General features: G+C 41.6%; 2 protein-coding genes across 15 annotated transcripts in view; one reads left to right on the top strand and one right to left on the bottom strand.

Moving 5' to 3' along the window:
- The first annotated feature begins 1,204 nt into the window (after positions 1 to 1,204).
- Positions 1,205 to 22,091, top strand: impg1a (interphotoreceptor matrix proteoglycan 1a). 2 transcript variants are annotated; one of them, XM_029002790.1, is made up of 17 exons: positions 1,208 to 1,685; positions 4,181 to 4,402; positions 5,553 to 5,719; positions 8,053 to 8,087; positions 8,922 to 8,962; positions 9,038 to 9,156; positions 9,714 to 9,863; positions 10,194 to 10,252; positions 10,744 to 10,764; positions 11,487 to 11,680; positions 12,166 to 12,209; positions 12,302 to 13,946; positions 14,331 to 14,812; positions 16,671 to 16,890; positions 17,134 to 17,344; positions 20,092 to 20,148; positions 21,153 to 22,091. In XM_029002790.1, exons 1-16 carry the CDS (start codon positions 1,628 to 1,630, stop codon positions 20,129 to 20,131), a joined length of 3,708 nt encoding a protein of 1,235 aa, XP_028858623.1. In that variant the 5' UTR covers positions 1,208 to 1,627; the 3' UTR covers positions 20,132 to 20,148; positions 21,153 to 22,091. The 2 variants fall into 2 exon arrangements, with proteins under 2 accessions (XP_028858624.1, XP_028858623.1); XM_029002791.1 differs by lacking the exons at positions 20,092 to 20,148; positions 21,153 to 22,091 and adding an exon at positions 18,266 to 18,665 and having other exon boundaries at positions 1,205 to 1,685.
- A 651-nt stretch (positions 22,092 to 22,742) lies between these two features.
- Positions 22,743 to 25,819, bottom strand: part of myo6a (myosin VIa) — a 67,556-nt gene continuing 64,479 nt past the window's right edge. For 11 of the 13 annotated variants that reach the window (XM_029002777.1, XM_029002780.1, XM_029002781.1 and 8 more), the window contains 2 exons: positions 25,181 to 25,399; positions 22,743 to 24,109 (listed from right to left, as the gene is read on the bottom strand). In XM_029002777.1, coding sequence (XP_028858610.1) covers positions 23,910 to 24,109; positions 25,181 to 25,399 — 419 coding nt within the window. In that variant the 3' untranslated portion in view covers positions 22,743 to 23,909. The remainder of the gene's footprint in view (positions 24,110 to 25,180; positions 25,400 to 25,819) is intronic. The other 2 variants (XM_029002787.1, XM_029002788.1) reach the window with 1 other exon arrangement.

Here is a 25,819-nt window from a genome sequence, read left to right as displayed (position 1 = left end):
CACCCCAAACCATCTCGACTGGGTTCAGGTCCGGGGACTGTGGAGGTCAGGTCTTCACTTTCTGATAAGTACATAACTCCACATGTGTTCATTCATAGTTTTGATGCCTTCAGTGAGAATCTACCAACGTAAATGGTCATGAAAATAAAGAAAACACATTGAATGAGATGGTGTGTCCAGACTTTTGGCCTGTACTGTACGTACAGCAGAAAGGCCGTTGCAGAAGCGGAACATGGCCTAGCAGGTGATTACGGTTCAATTACAGTTAAGTGTTCAAGCACTGGCTGAAAAGGTATCCAGCGGCGACTGACAAGACTGACAGTTGTCCTTCCTCATTTGAACTCCTGTCAGTTTGTCATATGTGCAAGGCTCAGTGCAAGGTCCCATATCCTCCATTTCTCATCCGCTTTATTCACAAACGTCATCTCAAAACCAAACATGCAGACACACTGCTCCCCGGGCGTCTTTCATGGCTGCCCACTGCTCACTAAGAATGATGGGTAAATGCCTTTTGTTGTGTGTAATGTGTGCAGTACTGCAGTATATCACAATGACAAAACAAACTCACTTTCACTAAGATATCATGCTAAAGTACCCCACAATCTACAAACTGAACTAAAAAGTATTGAATGTAGTGGACATTAATTGAGTTAGTTCAGTTTTTTGATGCAGTAGTCCAGTGCTGCTGTTGAGAGAAGTGAAGCCGTTCAGTGGGGGAAGCGCATCGACTTGGGCGTTTACTACAATGCCACTGCTCCTGGGGCTCTGGCATATGGGCCTGGAGCTGTCAATGGGCGCTCAATGACGGCTGTAAATACTTTTCCCCACCCGGCTCTTCCCGATCAAACAGGTCGCGGGTCATTAGCCCGAAAGAGGCTTACGGCCGTGGCGCTGACAGGAGCGAGCTGTCAGCAATCCTCCGCTCCCGCAGAGGGGGAATGGAAATGGCAGGCGGGGCGGCCATCCCAGCGCCCACTCTAAACCGGCCGAGGGACACAGCAGGCCTGACAGGCTGAAAGCCATTATGGCTGTCGGCCAAGGGGGGATCCTAGACAGGCGGTGGCCTCTGGCCGGTGTTGTGTGGAGAAGGAAAGTGGGGAGAATGGGGTCAGGGGTCAGAAGGGGATGCTGAGGGTGGGCAGGTAGACGAGGAGGGATCTGGCGGGCAGGCGTGTGGCAGGCGACAGCTGCTCCCCCCCCGAAGAAAGCCACTAACAGGATGACGCGAGAAGGGCCACGGGGTAAGAAGGATTATGTCTGAGCAGACGATAAACAGATTATTCCCGAAACGGCGGCGTCTTTTTTAACTTCCTCGCACCGACTGAGCGTTCGCAGAGGCGCCCACACACGTCTGCCCCCCCTGCCAGATGGGCTCCCGGTGCTCCAGCAGTCGGACGTCACGCTGGAACTTCGACCACTAGCCCCAACAAGCGAGCGCCTGAGCGTTCATGACCTCTCAGGACGGCGGAAGAGCGACGGCGCCCGACCTCGTGCTGATCCCGGCTCATGCGGCACCAATGGGATCAATCTGAGAGCTAGACGGACTCCTGTCTGGATATCAACTGCCGGACTCTTGTGTTTTTGTTGGTGAAAAGAACAATCTTCAGACCCACAGAATTTCTTTGCAATGCCTTTGAAACTCTTTCTGCTTTTCCTCTTCACTCTTCAAGCCACTGGGACTAAAGGTGAGCCGATTTCTTCATGAAACACGTACTGTGGCATTCATTCTAAATCAGCTGTAGTTTAATACAAATATCAACAGGCAGATTGTACTAAAACGCACACAAAACCACAATTCACCAGCCTCATTATGCCATGTAACAGTCCCGGTTAACCGACCTTGATAGACTCACCCACATGTAACCACAGACGAACATTTCATCTCTTTGCAGCTGCAATTAGCATATTGTAAAAATTCATTCCATCGCTTGCGTGGTAAATGCTCTGAAATTGTTTCTCTTGGAATTAATTTTTAATGGCCGAAACCCATTTTCCGGATCTGAGTCTTTATGGAGCTTTTATGGAGCGATTCATCTAGCGGTGTCAAACATTACAAATGGGATTTTGGTTCTGGGAAATGTACACTAATTTATGCTTTGTGATGAAAGCCTGTGGAGGCACAGGGAAATGTTTGGAGAAAGCCCTCCTCCACGCAGGCCGTTAATATTGATGGAATTTTTCACAACCATCCGGTTTCCAAGCGGAACAATCGACCGATGGACTTCAGTGGCGTGCAAAGGCAAGGCCTTTACGTTCCCCATTGCACGAAACTCTACCCTACTGAAGCGCAATTAGAACCTGCTGCCATTGCATAACAGGCTGACGTTATCCATGCACTCTGGTACACCGTAATAGCAAGAGACTTGCCAATCACGATCAGGCCAAGAAAATAATAATCTATGCACAATAAGTGTATGCTTATTTCCCTCGACTCTATACATAGTCTCCCTTGTGTACGTATTTCACTTATTTTCTTCTACATTTTGCACTTAGCACTGCCCATTATTCTTTGTATTAAACTCCAATTGGTTACATATACTATATGTACACTTGTGCATTTAAAATGGCAATTATGAAACCTATAAAATGGACTAATTATTCAGAAACTGGATATTTCTGCACAATGCAGTTTCATTTGACCATACATAACATTCCAATAATTAGCTATACTATGGACTTTTTCAGCAGCCAAGTGTAAATAATTTAGCAAGGGTTGTTCTTTGGCTTTTTTTCACAGTGAATTTGCATCTCACATCTGGAAGCAAGCAGCAAAATTGGTGTTTATCTGGTATTCTGTTCCGCTGCAAGTGTATTATGTTGCAGGTTGATATTATTAAACTAAGAGGTGTTTAATAATTGCAGTAAATAGGCACCGTTGGATTTGTCATTTCGACCCTGTAGAACAATCCTTTATGCGGGAACGACGAATCCGTTTTTTTTTTTTCCCATGTGCCAGATTCTAGGGAGACCAACTGCTGGCCCAGTACATATAACACAGCGTCATCTCAGACCACATTCGTAGAAGCTGTCGGGATTCAGCGTCACGTTTACATGATCATAAGCTCTTTTCCTGCAGGGGCGAAGGAAGAGCATTTCTTTATTTATAGCATCGCCCAGTGGAGGCCTGAAAAATACAGAACAGAGGTCATTAATCGGCACGCTTGGAATTTAATCAGGCCCAGTGTGAATTCAGAGTTCAATGTAACAATCCTGCGGCGTGGCAAGAGAAGCCCGGCAATATCTTGGCCGCTGGAAGCCCTCGGACCAGGATCAATATCCCTTTACCGCAGAGTAAACTCTTACTAAACAATTCAGAGCCCAGTGTGCCGCCGAAACTCGTATTTGATCTTTATCTGCGTCTATACCTTGCTGCGCACAGGACACTTTAAATTAGAATGCCAGTCTCTGTTGCCTTGGCGACAGCTGAAGGTGTAATATGCCGGGGTTTCACCCAGGTTTGGAAGGCAGCCTTTCCAACAGTGATGGCTGAAGATGGGTGCTGGTGACCGATGGGTGTCCTCACTGTCACAGAGTCATTTGTGCCACATATTTATATCGAAAGTCCACATATACAGGACCACATATAAATCTTATGCATTTAACAAAGTAAAGTGTAGCTAAAACAGATGTTATTTACCCCCTATTTTCTGTAAGTTGAACTGAACACTTATATTGAATATTGAACACTGAATACTGAATCTCGTCCTATTTCACTTTCAGACTGAAATCCAAAACCATAGACAGAAGCTCCGAAAATCAACTCAACAGGCACATTTATGCACACTAATGATGAGGAGAACATTTGAGCGCTTTGACAGAATTCACATTCCGGCAGTGTAGCAAAGGCGACATTACTGCAGTCACGATCTCCCGGCTTTTTGGAAATGAACATCGAACAAACAAGCGAAGTGAGTTATTGGTTGTTTGGCCGATCCAAAGTGTTCAGAGAACACGTCATGCCAAGTAAGCGGCAAACGAGAAATAATTCATGTGGTTTCATTATTCCCATGACAAAACGTCTTTTCTCTCCTATTAAGCAGTACATCTCACAAACGAGTCGTGGTTTGATTATGGTGTAAATCTCTTCAAAAGAGTTTTATTACTTTACAAATTCGTGACTAACTAAGACAAATAACAACTTGTTAATGAAGCATGAACTTTTTTGGCTTGTTTTTGGCAGAGTCATTTAGCCATAATCCCTTCAGATCGGCCGAAGTCATCAGCTCGGCACACTTGGCGCAACTCTTGAGGTCGTCCAAACAAGCTCTGGGTGCCAGTACGATCGATCTGGAGAGGCATCGAACCAAGAGGTCGGTGTTCTTCCACTCGGGAGTAAAAGTCTGTCCCCAGGAGACCATACGGGAGGTCATCGCCAGCCACCAGGCCTACTACAAGCTCAGAGGTATGCTCTACACCCCACTTTACATGCAAACATTCATGAAGCTAACACCTCACATTTTTGAAGTTAAATAAAATGCTGCAACAAAATTGACAATGGTGCGGTGTCAAACAGATGAAGACTTCAGGGTCACATCTCCATAAATCACACACAGAGTCACAGTCAGTTTTTGTTCATGTTGATTTGGACACATTTTGAAGCCATGTAGACTTATAATGAACAGTGTTTATTAAAGCCCACAGCTCAGACAAAATGGTTTAGACTTTGAGGTCTTAATCTTAACTCGACTTAACTAGGACTTCAGCCTCAGTCAGGTCTCGACTCGGGCGTAAAGGTCATCACCAACCATGATGTTGTCAAAGATGCTTCTTCTTCTAATCGTATTTGGTCAAGATACTTCAACCAATGAGATCACAGCATGATGGAGAGGCCTCCAACTCTAGGAGAGATGAACCATTGGGCCCATGTGTGGCACTTTTAGACCTATATTCCCAAATATTTCTCATTGCGTGTTCTTTTTGGAAGAAATCTTCTGGCAAAATATTATTTTTTTTGTGACAGAACCCATGGACTAGTTGGAGTTGAAAGGTAGTAAAAAATGAGTCCTTGTGAGTCTGTACTTGGCTTTAGGTTTAAAGTTACTCTCTAGTTCATGCAGATCACAGTAATAATTCACAGTAATCTTGTGACTTGAATGATGACCAGTCTGGATGATTCACAAACATTTTTCTTTCCCATTTTGTCATTTTAATTTGAAACCATGTGCTGGTGAAAAACGATCTGTTAGGCCTGGAAGGCTTCTATACCAAAGAAATGGTTTTGAGCGCGGCACTGGGGAGGGAGTGAAGAAAAGTCTGTGGGCCGGCCCTCACATGCTCGGCGCTACAAGCGGCCTGATGAATAAATAAATCCGGCAGCCAGTAATCAAACGCTGTCCTCCTCTAATGAGGCTTCATCTCAATTATATATGTCATGTTGGAGAGGAGGGAGATACAAGCTTTTCCCCTCGATAAGCAAGTGAAATGTATAATTAACCGCACCCTTTCCCGTGACACTTCCTCTTCGCGGCGACTAAACGCCGCAGCGTCGCCTCACCTCATTCGCTTTCATGCAAATGCAAATGTAAACGTCTACAAAGGAGCCTTTTGTTCAGTCTGTCAGGAGGCCGTGTGGGAGGCTTTCAGAATCTTTTTTGACCGAATCCCCGGCACGACGGAGTACCAGAGATGGGTCCACACGTGCCAACACGAATCCCTGTGCATATCCGACCTGGCCACCAACTTCAGCAATTCAGAGGAGCATCTCAACATGGTGTACAAGGTAACGTTTGTAGTTCCAGTCATCCCTGCCCATTTAACCCCCTTCACATCACAGACACTCGATCTTTGTTCTATGAAACTACCGCATAAAAAAATAGCTGTCAAATATTATTTATAAAAATATTCAGAATAATGGTTCCCGGGTTATCAGTTTTATGGTGCTGGTTATAACTGAGTAAGTATAAGTATTAATATTAACATTCTACTCACAGTATTACCAACCATTATTAGTATTATAATAATAATATTACTACTTCTACTGTTAATCATGTATGTACTATTTGATCAAGTTATTCTCTCTGCATATAATAATTTATTTATGTGCAAAAATGAAACAGACTATTACTATACTACCATCTAAATATTGTGTGTATATATATATATGGAAATCTATTAAATGGTAATAAATAATGTTTAAAAAGTTCTGGTGTGAACATGTGCATAATAATGAATTATTAATGATAATTTTGCAATTCATAAAAAACAGAAGACTGTTTGATGTCACCAAATATTCCCAGCAATGACGCACAAACTAGTCAGAATCAAAGCCTTTAGGTGAGTGAAGGTGCAAAAACGGATGAAAACAACATGAAAATTACTTCACAAATCTAGAATCTGAAGCACCAGCACTTAAGACATAAAAGAATGTTCAATGCCTGGATAGATGATTGCTTTTCTGGGAAAAATAAGATCAATAATGTAATTTCTATGTCTTACCCCACTGACGGAGAAGGCGGGTAAAGGTGCTTTTAATGTATTCTCTGCTGCGGATGAGTTCAGAAGTGGAAAGAATTGCTGGGATGGATTAACAAATCCTAATTAGATTTGTTTCATTCGAAATGGCATGCAGCGTGTACAGAGCCACATGTCTTGTTGGTGGAATATTCATTATCTTTGCCCTGCAGCGATGTTCAATGCTCATGGGACCCAAATTACATTTTTTCTATTGAAGAGCACTGATTAAATGCATTATAAATATTTCATGCAAAGAACAACAAACAATGCAAAAAGAAGGTTCCTACAACCACTGGCTAACCCCCCCAAATCACACACATATCTCATAAGTAACACATCTCGACATTGGGGAGCCACTTTGGAATATCACACTGGAGAAATCACATAAGGCGAACTGAAGCTACTCTTAACAAAAATACTTCAACTTAGTTTGTAATGCATAAAAATAATAAGAAAACATACATAGAAACATACATAGAAATATGAAAAAATATGCTAAAAGTATGCACACACCTTCTGATTCAATGTGTTTTCTTTATTTTCATGACCATTTACGTTGGTAGATTCTCACTGAAGGCATCAAAACTATGAATGAACACATGTGGAGTTATGTACTTAACAAAAAGTGGAGACCTGGCCTCCACAGTCACCGGACCTGAACCCAATCCAGATGGTTTGGGGTGAGCTGGACCAACAAGTGTTTAACACCTCTGGGAACTCCTTCAAGACTGTTGGAAACCATGTCAGGTGATCGAGAGAATGCCACAGAGAGTGTGCAAAGCAGTAATCAGAGCAAAGGGCGGCTATTTTGAAGAAACTAGAATATAAAACATGTTTTCAGCTATTTCACCTTTTTTTGTTAAGTACATAACTCCACATATGTTCATTCATAGTTTTGATGCCTTTCAGTTTGGGTCTGTTCTGTACATATATACATGCACAGAAGGTAAGAATAAACAAAAAAAAACAGTAGCACAAAAAACATAAACAGTCTTTGGTTACTTTATTGATTTATTGTCTCCTCAAGCTTCACTCCCATGATATACACAAATGAACTGTGAGTGCGCTTCGAATAGTGAGTATAAATTGAAAACGAGTAATGCCAGAGTTGAATCTTAATGTGACACACGTGGCTCTGGCTGGAACATCAGTGCTTTATGAAAACTGGGACCGAGAGGGAACCCCCCACCTCCACAATTACCTTACAGTAAATGATAAAAGCATGTCTTTAGCGCTACTAATTTTGTTTATTTTATGAACGTTTTTACTGTCTAAGAAGTAAAAAAAAAAAAACACGAATCTCTTCAAGAATGTGATAATAAACACAAATAATAATCCCTCAAATAACCAGCCCTGCAGTCAGACCTGGTTTGACCGGCTGTGGGGTCGTTGTGTGACATCTGATGCAGAAAAGGGGCACAAATGGACAGTGATGGGCTAAACACATTTTATTAAACCTGCCTCCATCTGGCTGTGAGTGAACATGGAGTTATTCTGCAGCCCCGCCCTACTTCATCTCGGGATGGTAAAGGAATGTTGTGGCCCTGCTTTTGTAAAGATTTTAATGGCCTTTTGTATTTTCGCTTGCTTTGCTTACAGAAGATGAACCTGCGCCCGGACCAGCTGCCCGCAAGGTGAGATTCTGGAACAATCAACCTCCAAACCTTTACTCCATGGTGCAGTTGCTTTCAGGAAATGCAGTATGGTGCCACAGTTAGTTCCCAGCAGTTAGTTCTTACATGAAGATGTTCTTTAAAGCATTTTTTTTACCTAATTAGGACATTGCATACCATAGACGGAACTGCCTAATCATTGGAGCAAAATTTTAAGTACAATATAATAAGTCCTACTTCATGGAATCATTTTTGAGTAGGAACAAGCAAAACATTCAGTGAACTCAAATAATGAAAACCTCATAACACAATTTTCTGACTTATTGATTGTTTCTCTAAAGGTTAAATACAGAAATACCGACAGATATATGTTTTTACAGTGCTGTGGTAGAATCACACAAATACACTTAAGGCCATGTTGCATCTCATTGTATGGCAGGGCTGTCCCAAGTTGCCTGCGTTTCCATGTTCATCTGACTCTAGATCTTTTCTCTGAGATTCATATCTGGTCAAATGGCCACGGGGTGCCAGAGCATGTGCTTCTTAAAGTACCCATGCTCTTGAAAAATCACTCGTGTTTGTCATGTTCCGTGGTGTAAAGCGTGCTGCGGCAAAAGAATGACGACGAACCTGACAGAACCTTAATCTTGTATGTTTTGTGTGCGGCGAAAACATACACTGATTACAAAATGATTTAAGTCTCATAGACTCTTTATGATCCCTACATATTTCACAGATGAGCCATTTTATTACATATCAACACAAAAAACCTCACCTACAGGATTTAATAATCCACAATTTATGAATATTATTTTTTGGATTTGGCCTCATTTTGTGATGTTTGACACTTTTCAGAGAGGCGACTCCTGAAGTGAAGGTGGAAACAGGAGAGGAAGGTATGGAACGTCATTCATCAGGGGTTGCAGATGTAAAGAAATCACACTTTTTAATGACACTTTTTTTTTTTTCAGAGGCTCCAGGCGACACCCAAACCGATAAACCAGAAGAACCGACCGACCTGCCCGTGACTTTGAGCACAACAACTATCACTACTTCTGACACCACCACAGCGGTACAGACTCATGTAAAGGTAAAAAACCCACGATGCCCACTCGGCAGAGTGGAAAGAGGAGCAGGAATAATGAGGTTCTGCACATCCTGAGGTACCATACGCCTCTTCTCAGACAGCGCGTGTGAGATTAGCAAAAAAAAAGACAAAAAAAAGGATAGAGGCTATGAATCCATTCTTAATAACTTTTATTATTAACACTGAGCACACAGAAGCAGATGATGCCAAAAAAGGCAACGCTATTTATGAATTGTGAAAAATATAAAACATTGTTTAAAGCAGATAATTTTCCATGTGTTTAAAAATTAAACCAACACACAAAGTTAGATTAGGATTTGGTCCTTTTAGGTTTTTGCTCTCAATAAATTATAATGATATATATTTGATGCATGGAGGTCTTACAGGGATTCAACTGGTCCAGCTTACTCCAAATGACAAGACAATTGTAATGTTATCTGAAGGCCCTGAGCTAATTGGATGAAGGGTTTAAACAGCGTCACTTCATACAGCATTACATATACTGTGAAGGAATGATCAGATATGGGTTTTCTGGAGTGTTTGGGCCCGTGCTTTTCCAGGAGACGGATCTTCCAAATGTGGTGCCAGAGCAGCCAGTGGAGCAGCTGGTTGAATTCAGCATCAGCCTGGTGGATCCGGGCTACAGGGAGCTGCTGGGTGACGTTGACTCGCCTCAGTACCATGACCTCTCCAGGCACCTGCAGGACCAGGTAGGCATGGTCTTGCTTAGATCATTGTAAAAATGAACAAATGAGCACTTGTAATCTGCCGAATGTGAGCAATAACACAAAAAGATGAATGGAATTCATGATATTTTAATTATGTAATAACACTAATAATGAGATGCATGAGTTTTTTTTTCTCTCTCAGAACTAGGTGGGTTGTAAAGAGGCTTATGTAGGGAACATAGACACCCCTAGATATTCATTAGGCTAAGTGAGGATGGCATGAGCCAGTCTTACCAACAAAGGCACTGCAGTCTCTGTTTTTTAACTCTACACATATGCTGAAACTTACATTCTATCATTTCTTTTCCACAGATGCTCCACGTCTTTGACGAGCTGCCCGGATTTAAAGGCATTCGAGTTCTGGGAATCAGGTGTGATGCTGGATATCACTCTTCAGGCAAAAAAAGAAAAAAAGAACGAGATCTCATGGTGTGGGCAGGCAGCCATATCCTGCCATTTCAGGGTGTAAAGGAAAGTGTTAATGAGGAGAGCAGTTCTGTCCAGCAGAGCATGGAGAAGTGTCTTTCGGACATAACATCTCCGCGCCGCGTTCATTTGTGTGCGGTCCTGCTTGATCATTATCATCAAGTTCCTTTCTCCCTAGAGGCAGACCCAGAAAAAAACTTTTTTTAAGCATGTAATTACATTACCCAAATAGCGCAGAAGGCAAAATAATTGGACTGTGTGATCACAGCCTAGACGTTTTGACTTGTACTGTTGTCGGACCCTGATAAAGCTGCATAGGAAAGCCTACTGAGGCGGTTATGTGTGTGTGTGTGTGTGTGTGTGTGTGTGTGTAATGTCATTTATTGATAATCGTTTTTTTTTTCTGTCCTCTTTTTTACTGTCTCCAAAAACCCAGCGAGACGGAGGGAAGTGATGGGTAATTGAATTAGAGAGATGAGTAACATGTTGCCCCTCAGTAGCCCCCTCTGTGTTCGTCAAAGCCTCTGCCAGTCAGCCACTGACAAAAGGGCAGAGGGACCCACAACACCCTGCTCTGAAATAAACAGGCATTTTGGCAGTTTAATCACTCCTCACACAGGGCACAGACACCATAGGACATTAACCAAAGGAGACTGGCATATTTAAAAAGGAGACGCACATTTGCCATCATTTAAAGACTCATTAAAGGGGACTCATTAAAGAATTGCCATTGGGGGGAAAAAAATAATTTGTTTAATAACTGCCAGAATGTTAATTGTGTCATCCCAAAGCCCTGTGGTGGTCGTATTAAATTTCATATGCTGACTCCTGCGTCGACTGCATGTCTGTGAGGAAAAAACTTTTCATCTTTAAGCAGCCATCAATAGTTCAGTCACATAGTTTAGTCCAAAAAAATCCGCCACCAATGTTTACCAAGATTACAATCAACCCCTATTCAACATCCTTCACCCAATGTCCCACATCTGCGCAGCTCAGTTGTAAAGCTTTTCTGACGCCGCCATCCAAAATCAGCCACGACGACTCCTAATCGGCACTTTTCACAGAACTTTTCATCCCGAAAGTCCAAGATCCAGCCAATTCAGAGAGAACAAGCAGATCTGATTATGATGCTCAGAGGAAGCCGCCGCACCTGCCCACATCCTTGACCCTGTGTTTCAGCTCCGGAGGGATCTCGGTGCACTACGCCGTGGTCTTTGAGACAAACGCGCCCGAAGCGGCTGAGGAGAGCAACGAGGGAGGAGCACACGCCACGGCTTCCTCTGCAGGCCCAGGTCTTAGAGACATTGTGACAAAAGCGCTGAGCGAAGAGGCGTCGCTGCCCATTGACATGAACACACTTGTGTTTGATCCAGGTATGACATCAGAATGTACCTACTACCCACTGCATCTATGAAAGATCAAGTTCAACACTTGGATTACAGAATTAAACTGTGTAGTTTTGTGGGGTTCAGATGTGATATCCAGGGAAAAAAGATGCAATTTCTACAATATGAATAAAAATAAAGAGAGAGCTGCGGGGCTGAACTAAGGCAGTGTTGAGAAAGCAAGTTAACCTCGACTTCGGATCAAGATGGCGAGTGAAAAAGTTCTCCGACTTTGAAAGTGGGGTCCAGGTCTTTGACTTTGAAATAAGGTTCATTATCGGGTTGTCTGAGTGAATTCACTTAGCCTTTGAAAGAGTCCTTGCATGTGGTGAGAAACGTCTGTCTAAAACTTTCCCAGAGCTTTTCTCGTCTCTTCGCCAGGTTGTAAGCCTTGACAGTAGAGTTTACTGCTTGTTTAAAAAGGAGACCAAAAAAAGACTTTTTCCTGAGAAAAAATGCTTCTGTTTTCACAGCCAAAGTTAGCCCAACAACAGCTACCTCCTCCATTCATCAGGAGGTAAGATATGCACATTTCATTTGAGGTGGCTTTCAGTTTCATGAAACGATGGGATAATTACAAATGATTCATTCAAACGTGTTCCATTTCAGGAAAGTTCTCAAAGTTACCTGGGCACACCAACAGCCATTCCTGAGGATACATCCATTCCGGATATTTCTTCAGAGCTGGAAGATTCTACTGTGGCTTCTGAAGAAGGTGTCTTGCGAGAGGAAGACTCTGCTCCAACAAGTCCACCTGAAGAAGAGGAGCCATTCATCACTCACATGTTGGAGACAATTATCCAAGAGGGAACTGGTGAACTTGTAAGAGACTTTTTCCCACCCCCCCCCAAAGGCAGTGTTCCTACTGAACCATCTAGCGATGGTGATGAGGTCCCAGTGGATTCAATTAGTGAATCGGAAACAAAGGCACCAGTTAGTGACCTATCTCCAAATCTTATATCAGAAGATGACCTTTTAGCTCTGCCCTCTAAGGAACCACCTGAAGCAGAGGCAGAACCTGAGGCTGTTCCAGACAGTGACTCCAGTCATAATGTAATACCAGAGGTGGACAGTTGGCCTTTTACCACCACAGGGACTCTATTAACAATAGCGACTGTGAGCCCATCAGAAGACCCAAAGAAGACAGATTCAAGTTTGCCAGTGACAACCCTCTCGGCCATAACTCATCAGCCACCAACTGAATCCTTAGAGCCTCTTCAAGAAGAGCCTGATATTATAGAACCTGAAGAAGGTGACATCGTGATTGAAGAAACTGGTACTGAAGAACCAGGGCAAGATGAAATTTCTGAACCAGTTGATGTTCTGCCAGAAACACAAGATGAAGTACTGGGAGAAGAGGAGGAGCCAAAGGAGGATGCACCTGAGTCCAAAGGGATTCCTGGAGTAGATGTATATGAGACAGAAGATGAATTAAAGGTGCCTGATGAGGAAATATTAGAAGGTGAAGTAGAGAAGGTTGATGAAGGGAAAATATCAGAAGATGAAGATCTTGAAACAGAAGAGGTGGTTCTCAAGCCGGAAGAAAAAGCAGAATCTCCTTCAGAGTCTGAAGGGGATGATGAAATAGAAATTCCATCTGTGGAGGAATTATTCACTGAAGAGGAGATTTCAGAAGTTGCTCTTCCACAACCTGAATCAACAGAGAGTGAGGAGGATGAAGCTGAGGAGACTGACAGGGTTGAACCAACAGAAACAGAAACTGAACTTAAAGAAGAGGAATTCCAAGTCAGAGAAGACGAGGAACCCGAGAAGACTGATGACTGGTTATCAGAACCTGATGATCAGGTTGAAGTCACAGAACCTCAGGAGGACGACATCAAAAAAGAGGTTACTGAACCTCCTTCAGAATCTATTAAAATTATTCTGCCAGTGGACGTAGATGAAGAAGCCGGGCCAACAGAAGATCTGTATCAGCCAGAATCTGAAGACAATGACAATCTCCCTTTTGTGCCCAAGGAAGATGTAGGCCAGGCGGATGAAATAGAAGACTTTCAACCTACTGAAGAAGATGTCCTTGAGGTTGGTCCAAAAACACCCACTGAGACGATGGTAGTAACTCCCACGGAAGCAGGGCAGACAGCTGATGTTCAGCCTGAGGATGTGGTTCAGGATGAACTTGAGAAGGTTGCACCAGTGCTTGAAACAGAAGAAACAATAGAAACCATGACTGAAATGGCGGGAAAACAGCCACCTTCTGGTACAGATGAAAAAGACGCTGAAGCTGCTGAATCAGGTGGGGGTCGATGGGTTTACAAAAGACATCACTGACTTTTTCCTGCTGAGATGATGATACATGATGTGATTAAAAGACACCTAGTGGCTTTATGGTTAATAATTGCATTGTGTCCCAGGTACAGAAGATATTAATGTTCTATTTATAGAGAAGCTGTCAGCTAATAAGTGCCATGTCTGACTTCAGTAAACTTATTCTTCTGACATTTCATTACTTACCACAAATGTGGCAATTACACACACACACACATTGTATAAGGGATTATATAATTATTTGGTGAGATTCCAGAAATGATGCCACACAGGGGTTCTTCTCAACTTTTTAATAGACGTTTGTGGCAAAACTAATTTTCTTTCTTGTTTGTTGCGTTCTGTGCTATGCTAGAACAAGGAGACGGTAAAGTTGATGAAGGTCACGACACAGACACAGAGCAGGTGGTGACAGCATCACCGCCACAAGTAACACATTTAGACTCTGAGATCCTTTTGACCGAAGAACCATCTGAAATCACGCAAGAAGAAGGCAACGTGGAGGAAGAAGCTCCGGGCCCTGAAACAGATGCACCACCAGTATCTGAAGATGACCTTGCTGCAGAAATGGATCAGATCGATGTAGTGAGCACAGAGACGATTGACCTTCTGGGCTATGGCACCGGGTTCCCGTTTGCAAATGAGGGCCATCCATTTGAGCCCACAGCTTCACCGCCACTGAAATATATAACAACTCCATTGATGACCACTGCCAGCAAAGGGAGGGAACTGGTGGTGTTCTTCAGCCTGAGAGTCACGAACATGCTCTTCTCAGATGATCTTTTCAACAAGAGCTCAACTGAGTACAGAGCTCTGGAAAACAGATTTGTTGAACTGGTAAGAGAACTGCAACACAACATATATCTAGGGCATATTTTTTATATTTAATTCATAAAGATTCAGCTCCACCTAAGTATTGACATTGTTTTTGTACTGTGGATCCTATGTTAATAATTCTATAAACAAAGAAACTGGATTTCACATTTTCATTTCAGATTTTCATCATATATTGCACATAAAGTAACATTTGAAAATAAACACTGGTGTATTTTTTAAACTTATGAAAATCTCCTTCTTTCAGTTGCTCTCATTAGATTTGCACCAGATCTCCTTCCGGACGCAACCTGGCACCAATAAATACGTTGTCAGGTGCTGGGTTGAAGTAATTTATGAAAACAAATAACCTTTTTCACAATGTGATTTTTGTTGGAGACTCATAAATTATCCTATTCTAAGTGTCTCTGTACTATTTAACTTTCAAAAATGTCCAATAACTAATTGGCAGAATCATTAAAAAGAGATTGTAGAGCCGTTGGTAATCAATATCGATCAATGTGTTGCATCCAGAATGCAGGTGAGATTAAAAAGGTGCAACAAACGTTCAGATCTTGAAAATGCTTTATGTTTAAATTATTGTAAATTACATGCTACTGATTAAAGACTCGCAAACATCCGTAATGATGTTTAACTATCATGTAAGAGTAATGCTAGTTCATCTTATAAAAACCTCCTCCTTCCTTCGGGTGCTCCTGTTAGAGGTAATTATTTACAATATTTACAGTAATTTAAGACAAATATGTGCACTAATGGCTTAATCTTTAGGTATCACAAACACCTACATTAAAAAATGACTTATTTAATATATTATTGGCCTATATATGCAATTTATGTTGTGAACAGCCTGAGCAATATCATATTAAATTAGTATACATGCAGGTTTAATTTATGCTCTATTTCTTTTGTCATAAATCGGGTCTTAATGATCATGTTTTCACATTTATACACATCCTTAGTATTACTAATGTAATAATATGGAAAGATAATAGTCCAAGTTATAGACTGAAGGTTAGAGGGCCCTTTTCACAGGTCAGGATAATGGACCTGGAAGAAGTATAATCTCTTTTCATAGCCCCTTAATCCTTTTTAGAGGGTGCAATCAACTGGGTCTTTTGCAGAAAATCTATCATAGTTTTACTTGACTTCAAAGCTACTTCTCCAGTTCTGCAGCTCCAGGTCTTTGAAAAGAAACTTTCGAGCTGAAAAGCCCCCTGAATGAAACGATGCCTTTTCACACTAACGTCGTTATTATGCCACGTTCATCCCTGTTTGTATCTAAATTAGCATTTTGTTCTTTGCTCAAAAGCTGTTGCTTCAGTCAGGTGATCCACTTCTGAAGCTCGGAGAAGATTTGAGCAAATATGCCTGTAGATGGGGCAGTGGTGGCCTAGCGGTTTAGGAAGCGGACCCGTAATCAGAAGGTTGCCGGTTCGAATCCCGTTCCGCCAAGGTGCCAATGAGGTGCCACTGAACAAAGCACCGTCCCCACACACTGCTCCCCGGGCACCTGTCATGGCTGCCCACTGCTCACTAAGGGTGATGGTTAAATGCAGAGGACGCATTTCGTTGTGTCACCGCATGCTGTGCTGCAGTGTATCACAATCACTTCACGTTCACACGCATTTTAATGAAACAGAGAATATAATTTTATGACAGGGTGAGATGTTGGGCCTCTGGAAACGATTTGGTGCAATGATTGCAGCCCTCCTCAAAGCATACTAATCTTTTATTTCACAAAAACATCACAACGCTGGACCCTCCTCCCAGTGTCTAGATAAGCAGTACCTAACTTGACACCAGGAACAATGTCAGATTGTCCTCATTCCAATTGTTTCATTTCTGTCTGTTCTGCACCCAGCTTCTTCCATACCTTCAGTCCAACTTGACCGGATTCAAGAAACTCGAAGTCCTCAACTTCAGAAACGGCAGCGTGGTGGTCAACAGCAAGATGAAATTCGCCAAGTCCGTGCCATACAACGTGACCCAGGCTGTGCACTGTGTTCTGGAGGAGTTCTGCAACGGCGCCGCGCAGCAGCTGAACATCGAGATAGACAGCCATTCTCTCGATGTTGAGCCAGGTACGATTTCAGACACAAGAACTACCGGATAGGTCCGAATATAAGACGACCCCTGTTTTTTGGAAACAGTATATTTGGCACAACCTACCAGAATTGTTTGTCTACACCACAAATGTGGTGACACCAGTTTTTGAAAAAAAAAAAGAAACGTCTTGTATTCCGACTAGTACGTGGTTACAGGGTACGGGGTGAACAGGCTGACGTAACATAATACATATTTCTTTAATACCGATGCCTCTTCAGCGGATCAGGCTGATCCTTGTAAATTTTTGGCCTGCAACGAGTTCTCCCGCTGTGTTGTGAACCGGTGGACGAAGGAAGCAGAGTGTCTGTGTGACCCAGGCTATGTCACAGTGGACGGGCTGCCCTGCCAGAGCATCTGCGTCCTGCAGCCTGACTTCTGCCACAACGGGGGCCAGTGTGAGATAGTGCCAGGTCATGGAGCGGCTTGCAGGTACCTTAGAATAAAAAAAAAGTTATTACCAATTGGTCCTATTTACTTATGTAGTGTGTAGTGGCACTGAGATCAAATTTTTTTATTGTGTTTCTGTTTTCTGATTCATATTCTCTGTAACTGTGTGAGAGCAGATGGCACATAGACAAGCACACACACTTATATCAATTACAATCGCATGCACACATATACATGTATGGCTGTGCAGTACTGACAGTAGCTGCGTTTCCATTACAGAATTGCGCAGAACGAAATTTAATTTTTTCAAAAACGTCAAGAAAACTGTGAAATGGCTGCATTTTAACTCATTGACGTTATGTGACATAAAAACATTTCTCTTGCAAAAATGTGACTTCTGGCACTGCTCATGTGAACATGTGAAGCCATGTTAACAGAAGGACCAGGTTGTCCTGCAGATAAAAAAATGCCACCTCAAGCTCTTAAAACACGGCCTTCTGATTTTCTTTACTGTAGTTCATCTTGGGTCAATGGGCGCAGGGTGGGGCACCAGCACACCGCAACATTAACAGATTCTTCAGTAAACTTTGACGTTTTGCTAAGATGTACATGCAGCAAAAGCCATCCCAACTAAAGGTCGGGAGTGAAAAACGAACTACGACTTCCCTTCCATTAAGGCCGGATCGCATCTATGCACGTGTCCAAGCGGGAGTCACATTTCTGGCAGTGGAAACAATGACGTACCACGTCACTGGGTGACCTGTAGCTGTTAAAAAGAGCTTTTTTTTCGAATACTCATCTTTTTTTTCCTTTTGTGATATAGTTGTGATGCTTTTTGAAATCGACTGTTTTCATTCAGGTGCAATTTCGGTTTTGCGCAATTTGTGGGTTAACGGAAACGCGACTATTGACATCTGTTTTCACATAGGTTGATGCTCTAACTGTCTCTTTCAACCTCTTTAGATGTCCCATAGGTAAATACTGGCACTTTAAGGGCGTGCGCTGCTCTGAGCTGGTGTCCCGGCCAGTAGACCCCTTTCTTTTCATAGCCTGCCTTGTGGGGTTCCTCATCTTTGTATATGCCGCGCTTGCTCTCTTGATATTCATATTCAGGAAATGTTTACGGACTACAAAGACGTTGACTTTGGTGTAAGCAGGTCTTTTTTTCCGTAAGAATGTCTTTTGTGGGAGACGTGTCTTGTTTTGACTGTTTCAGATAGACGCACACACTTGTCTAGTAAGACCATCTCCTGTGTTGTTCTGAAAAACAGACTACAGCAGAAGTCAACCTCGCCACACACACCTCATCTTTTTTTTTTACAATGATTGACCTATTTTTCAAAATTCAGATTAGACTAATTCACATTAAACATACGTTAAATACATTCTTCCATGTAAAAACACAAAACTCTAGAGATGTACAAGAAGGTAAAGCCCATGATGTCATCAGTATCCTTTCTTGGACATTTTCCATAATCTAATCTAATTTAATACATTACTTATTAATCACAAGAAACATAATTATGAAAGCATAATGCAAATCTCAGTTTCATTTATCAGCCTGGAGGCCTGATCTTTCTCTTTTGGGTAGAAGGAGAGACCCTCATTACTTCAAAGCTAAGGCCACACCACTTGGGTAGCCATGTTATTGGCGTAGCCGAAAACGTACTTGTACATCTATATATATATGTGTGTGATTTTTTTAAAAATCAATGCAAATAATTCAAACGTCTCAAATCGATTTGCTTTCATTATTTTTTTTAATTATTTCCCAAAAGAGGATACTGCATCAGTCGCACAGTGCCGTGACAAAGCATTTGCCGCTGATTGCCTCCACTTTTGCTTATTCACAATTCTTACTGGTTTCTGATCTCCACACCAATTAAGGATATTAAAAAAGGAAGCAGCGACGTTCCACTTGGTTGTGCCTCCTTTGGAAGCAGCAGCTAAAATCTCTAAATGCCAAAGGGCATCAGGCTTTTCTTTTTACTCATCCATTTACTCGATCATTTACTCTTTTGTTTCGGTTTGCCCACGTTGAACTTAACTGATCGCAGTATTACTTTTGCTGTTGGTGGGAATTTGGTGGGAAATAGAGGTGTTTCAGATACGTCCTTGGTACTCTATGTAAGACAGATCTATGAAGCAGTTCCTCAGGAAGTATTTTTTGGGGTGAGGAAAATTTCTGAAAACGCCTTCTCATTTTTTCTTGTTTTAGTGTTTTTTGTTTTTTTTCCTCTTTGCAACTCTCCCATGTTCTGCAGATGTCAGAGAGAGTTCTTTACTCTAGTACTCTAGATTGGGCGGGTTCCTGGTCCAACTTACTTCTGTTTCAAGTTCATAGTGCTCCTCTGGAGTCCAAGGGTCCAAGTCTGCTTTCAATCCCTTCTTCAATTGACTATTTTATTTATTATTTATTTATTAATTCGAGAATTAATTTCCTTATTATGGTCATCCAAATCTTGTTTTGTGGCCAAGAGGATAATTTTATGAATAAGCGAAAATCGCTTGAATTAGGAACGAAGCAGATACTTTGTCACAGGCACTGATGTAACACACATGGGCTTACTTGCTTGGATCTGGCATATTGTGCTTCGTGTAGTCCTCCTGACTAATGTATCTTCTTTACAGAAAACCTCTTGTCGTGCTTCACCCCATGTGATTTACCCATTGGGATAATGTATCGTGAAAAATTGTTTTCTTGGATTTGCTCCTTTTTGTTAAAAAAATGTGCAGTTGCCTGACACTTGGGCCTTTTAATTCTTGAATTGTTTTTTTTTTTTTGACAGAAACCATGTGACGCACACTCTACCTGGCTTGACGACTTAGCTGCAGAGTTGGTTGAGGTGAGGCGCCAGTTTGTTACTTAATATAGAAAAGAAAAAAAAAAAACGCAGATTGTGCAACAAGTTGTCTGTATTTTTTTTTATCTCACTTATAGAAATTGTGAAAAGATTTGTTTTAATGTTAAGATTTGACCTGATTTGAATGTGTAAAAGAAATAATCTAGTTTTAGAAAGTCTTCACAAAATTGGCAGATAATTTTGCCAGATTCTGAATTCTAGCGTCGTCTTTATTTTTGTTCCAGAACATTTCACAATTCTCCTCCTTATGATACCTGGTACCTCATACAGTAGACTGTAATTAAGCGATTAGTCCTCATTTAGCCTCCTCGACCTCCCTCGATTGCTCTTACTTAAACAGAGGCTTACGTCAGATCTGCTTCCTCTCCACTTTTGGTAGGAGCTACATTTGGTTTGGTGTGAACTTTATAATTGTGTGTCTGAGCTAGTGGTCTTTACAGAGGGATCTCCCTGGTTGCTGGAAGATCTAGGACTCTTATCGCTTACCTGACCTTTAGTTTTGACCTTTACCCAGATGAGATTTAGAGCAGCAGGAACTCTCCAGCGGGTTAACAATTGTTCGGGTTGACTGGCAGCTATCTAATCCCATGTGATTGAGCTAAGTACCATGTGTTCGAAGAAGAAGAAGAAAGTACTATGGCCATTTGCCTGGACAGGGATTAAGTCCAGGACTAAACGTAGCTCTCAATGTACAATCTTAAGGTCAAACAAATATAGTTTAGGATTTAATTACTGACTGGATAAAAGTACCCAATAACAATGAGGGGATGAAGGACAGATTAAGACAAATAAGATTTTTGATGAAGATTTAAACATAAGGTATGTTGATTCAGAATTTCACCCACAGACTATCCAAACCTATTTCATGCTGTCGGGGTTGACTTGATGTTCTTCAGAAGTTCACTAGCATACACATGTCTACAGGTGTCAAAAGCCATACTTCTTCAGGACCCTGACACTCTTTACCTTTGTTGTCTGTTGTCAAGGAGATTGTGGGAGGGGCCTGTGAAGAAATGCTATGGATGTCTGAAGAGTCAACGAGAGAAGAGAAGAACTACCCGACTCCAAGAGATGCACTTCTTTTGGAACATTTGACAACAGCGTTACGGACAATTACCAAATATGGATGAGGTCTGTTGCAGAGAAGGGAAATTGAAAAAAAATTATATATATAAGTTCTATTTTTTAAAAGAATCAATCAGTGAAATGAGAGATGAATGTTATTTGCTACAAAGTGCTATTGTTGTGAAGCGTCTAGTTTTTGCTGTTTTGATGTTTCCTCCAGATGACCAAAGACTGTTTTCCTCACAATGAGGCATTTACTAATCATTGCTATGGGTTTGACTATGGGTTATGCTAAAATAGTTAAAAAAAATGTCTATGTATACTTTATTTATTTTATTTAATGTATTTTATTTTTTTGAGGGGGGATGTCATTAGACATGTTTTTAGACATGTAATGCATTAGAATATGCTGAAAATTATTTTATTTTTTTGGTAAATTAGTATCCAATTTTCAATAGGCCAAAAGCCTGGTTTAGTATTCGTGAGGCCTTGTGATCTATTTTTATAAGATCCTGTTCAAGTATTCAAATTAGGATGAATCTAGGGTGTGTGTGTGTGTGTGTGTGTGTGTGTGTGTGTGAGAGAGAGTGTGTAGATGTATTTCAAATGTGTGATGCTTTGATGCCCTGCTTTTGTTAGCTTGCAGTCATTATGCAACACCATGCAATGTTTAAATCAAACGTACGTTCTAAACATAGTGTAGACTTTGCATTCCAGTTATGTTCCAGAAACTATCCAGAGGATGGAGAATTCTTTTTTTTTAAATACATTGAAAAATAAATAAAAATGGAGGAATGGGCATCTGTGCTAATGCCTTCATTTGAAATAAAATGTCAACCCTTAAATGGCACTTTGCAGAAGCAGACTTGCAATTTATGATTACATTAACATATTTTTGGGGGGTGATTTCCTTATTGTTTATTTGCAGTGCAATGTCCGCTCCCTCATAATACAGACAATAAGGAACACAGTGGGTGAAACCGGAGACATTTATTTAATCAATTAGCGGTCACCATTAGAATGAATAAAAAAAAAAAAAAAAAAAAAAAAGGCAGAATCCACAGGCTGATTGTGATGCATATGTGAACCACAGAGCAGGACATCAGGAAGTTAACTGTGTAGGTCTACAGTGGTGCTCAGCTCACGTAATAAATACAGTTTTGGTCGGATGTCTGCTTCAGGTACTGCGGGAGTGGAGAGGGGAGGGGAGGAACAGTCACAAAGAGCCTTATCAGAGAGCTCTGGTTCAAGTCTGGAGAGAGATTGTCCTATTTCACATCTCTCTCTCTCTATCTGTATGTCAGGCTTGTTATTTTTCCCTCCTTAATATGTATTACAGCAGTTACAAAATAGCATCAAGAGTGTTATGATAAACGTTCCCATTCGTAAAAAATAACCTTTGTACATAGACTCTGCGTATCAGTATTAAAATATAAAACAGATCAGACCAGTGAGCTTCAGGCTAGTAGGTACTCAACAGGGTACGAGAACGTGCAGCGTTCACACATGACCTCATTTTAATCATCCTTTAATTAGTCTCATACACACAATGGGTCAGAAATTAGTGTGATTTTTTTTATGGAATGGGGATATGCATAATCTTGACATTGCCCATTATTTATAAGACATTAAGAAAAACAGAAATTCTTCAGACAACAGAGTACATTATGTTTTTTTTTTTTTTTTTTTTTTTGCAAATCACCTCTCCTGAGCTCATTGTAAAAGAAAATGCCAAAAATTTTAATCTGTCTGCATCCGTTAGGAGCTCCAGAGCGTTCAGAGGAAGAAGTGTGGTGATGAAGTAGAAAAGATAACTACCAGGGTGGGTGGTACGACAGGCTCAGGGAGCTCAGATCTTTCTACAAAATACAATTCTCCGAAAAATACGGTTGCATTACAGAGACTCAGTTTTTAAAAGGTTTATTCTGAGGTCACTGTTTTAATAAACAAACAAACAAAGAAGTATCCATTGCTTGTTCAGTGCATTATCACAAAGATGAATTATTCCATTTTAATGTAGTTATTGTAATGAGAGAAATTATTATCATTATTATTTCACTGGTGAGCAGAGTATGTGCAAATTTTGGAAAGGAAATATACAGTTTATGCTGTTAAGGCCTAAAGTTGTGGAAGGGACTGCTGGAGAGATGGACACTCCACCCGGGTGCACGAAATTGAAGCCCCGCCCCCTTTTTTATTGTGTCTATGTGGACGTTTTGTTATGCTAAAAATACACAGGAGCAGCTTATTATCAGGGAGTCCAGTTATCAGGTTTATCACGTAGAGCACGTAAGCCCTGTTCGAACAGGTAAGACGTGGCTTTTAGAGTCAGTAATTACCCTGTCAAAAACGGTTATTAAGGCCTCGGAGTTTTGAATGTCAGACATGCAGAAGAGGGTCACATCTGCTTAAAAAAACCACAAACAAAACAGCAGCAAGTCAGTGTCTGCGTCGGTTCACTGAAAATCTGATCTTTCAACAAAAGAAAAACATAATGCCATAAAGAGCATCATCATCATCATCATGGAGTACAAACGACTACAATTAACAACGAAAAAAAAAAAAAAAAAATGAGTGTGACCGCCCACCAGTCACAAAATTTGTAATTTTCAAATGTTAGAAACATCTTATTCCCTTTCGTGTGAGTGTTTGTATGAGTGTGTGTGTTGGGTTCTGCTCTACTTGAGCAGGCTCTGCAGCATGGCGGTGGCGTAGGTGGGCCGCGCTTGCCGGCTCTCGATGGCGTTCCTCAGGTACTGGATGCCCCCGCAGCGCTCCCAGATCTCCTCGAACTGCCGCGGAAGAATCTCCGCCCCCCTCTTGCGCGTCAGCCCCGTCTCCTCGAGACTCAGCTCACACATGTCCATATCGTCCTTACCTGCAGGACACACACGGGGGTGTAATGGAAAACCACATGGTCTGCAGCAATGATTAATTGCAACACAAGTAAAAGTTGCCTCTCAGGGAGCGGAATACTAACTGGCAGCGGGATGAGACGAGACACGTTCTCAATTCACACACATTACAGTTGCTAATGGTGAAACTTAACAATAATCTTTCTCTTTCTCCCTTTTTATCAGTTGTTATGGCTACCACCACATACACACCCAGCCATCTGCTTTGATTTCTTACGTCATAATTTCACCAAAAAATAAACCCAGTTTTTATAATAAATTGAAAAAAAAAAAAAAAAAAAAAAAAAAAAGCCGATTTTCTTCTTTATTTATTCTGATATCGTGATCCACACCATGCAGACAACTATCCAGCACTGTATTTGTGAGCAGCACAGTCAAGACTGCCTAAACTGAGACCAAGACATTGCAGAGGCCGGAGGGTATCAAAACCAAGACACTGCTGAGACTTGAAGGTGCGAGACCAAGACTGAGAACAAGACCAAGACCAGAACACACTAAGGCGAGACCAAGACCAAGCCCGAAAACAGACTAAGGGCTAGAATCAATATCATATTACACAGATCCATTGTAGAGAAAAGAAGGCTTTGCTCTTACGTCGTTACTTGCTGTATCGAATTCATGTTATCTTTTCAGATATATTATCCATGAGCGCCTGATGGAGAATAATATTCTCAGCAATCCTCTCCTGTAATCCTATCCAGACTTCGTCAAGGTTTGGAGACGGGATGTACCAGGAAGATGTTCATATCAAATCCCTTATACCAGTGACAGAGGTCTCGAGTAAACAATGAATATGGTTATGGTTATGTAATGATCCCTTGGACAATGGACATTTGGCTCTAGATTTTCTGTTAAAGTGGAGATCTTGCAGGATCATCATAGAGAGTATGCAAAAACGCCCCATCTGTATCTAATGTCCTACAGGATCTTTGTCGTCTTATCTTTGCTCCTTCAGTGTAACGCAGGTGTTGCCTTCAGTCATGGGCATGTTCAAAAATGGCTGAACCGTTTCTTTAAATATGGATCCTTCTTACCCGCCACCAGCAGTATAGGCTGCTTGTCTGGGTGCAGTTCCATCTGCCGGGCGATCCAGGGCCCATCGAAATGGGCATACCACCAGCCCTTCTTCGTGCCCTGGGGGTCCTTGTACCCATCCCCCGGCCGGATGAAGGGGATCCGGAAGTAGCGCTGCTGTCGGTTCATGGCCACCTCGTGCTGCCGAGCCGGGATGGCCGGAGCGGGGTTCTGTTGGGCTGCAGGAGAGGAGGAGAGGGTCTCCACTCACTTATTTAGTTCATTCAATGGACACTCTGGCCTGGTCAGTAATTACAGGGGCAGTCAGGGTTAAGTGCGCCGCTCAGGGTCACAACAGCAGTAAGCGGGATCCAGATGATAATGGTGCTTGAGCTGGACGGTTATTGAGCTGGAGAACTAAATCCTCATTTATCAAGGCTTTGAGAACTAGAGGGGAGTAATGTGACATTTTGGGTGATGTATTGACACATATTAGAAATGAAAGATCTTTTCCTCCAAAAATGAAAATGGATACTTTCTTAATGTTGTTTTATTTTGAGTTTGAAATCTGAAATCTAGTCATATCAATAATGTCTTTCAGAGATGAATGGATTTTTGTTTGAATGTCATTATTTCTATTCTATCTATATAAAACATTA

Source organism: Denticeps clupeoides, chromosome 14, assembly GCF_900700375.1.
Source record: "Denticeps clupeoides chromosome 14, fDenClu1.1, whole genome shotgun sequence".
Classification (NCBI taxonomy): Eukaryota; Metazoa; Chordata; class Actinopteri; order Clupeiformes; family Denticipitidae; genus Denticeps; species Denticeps clupeoides.
This window is presented reverse-complemented; position numbering and strand designations above follow the sequence as displayed.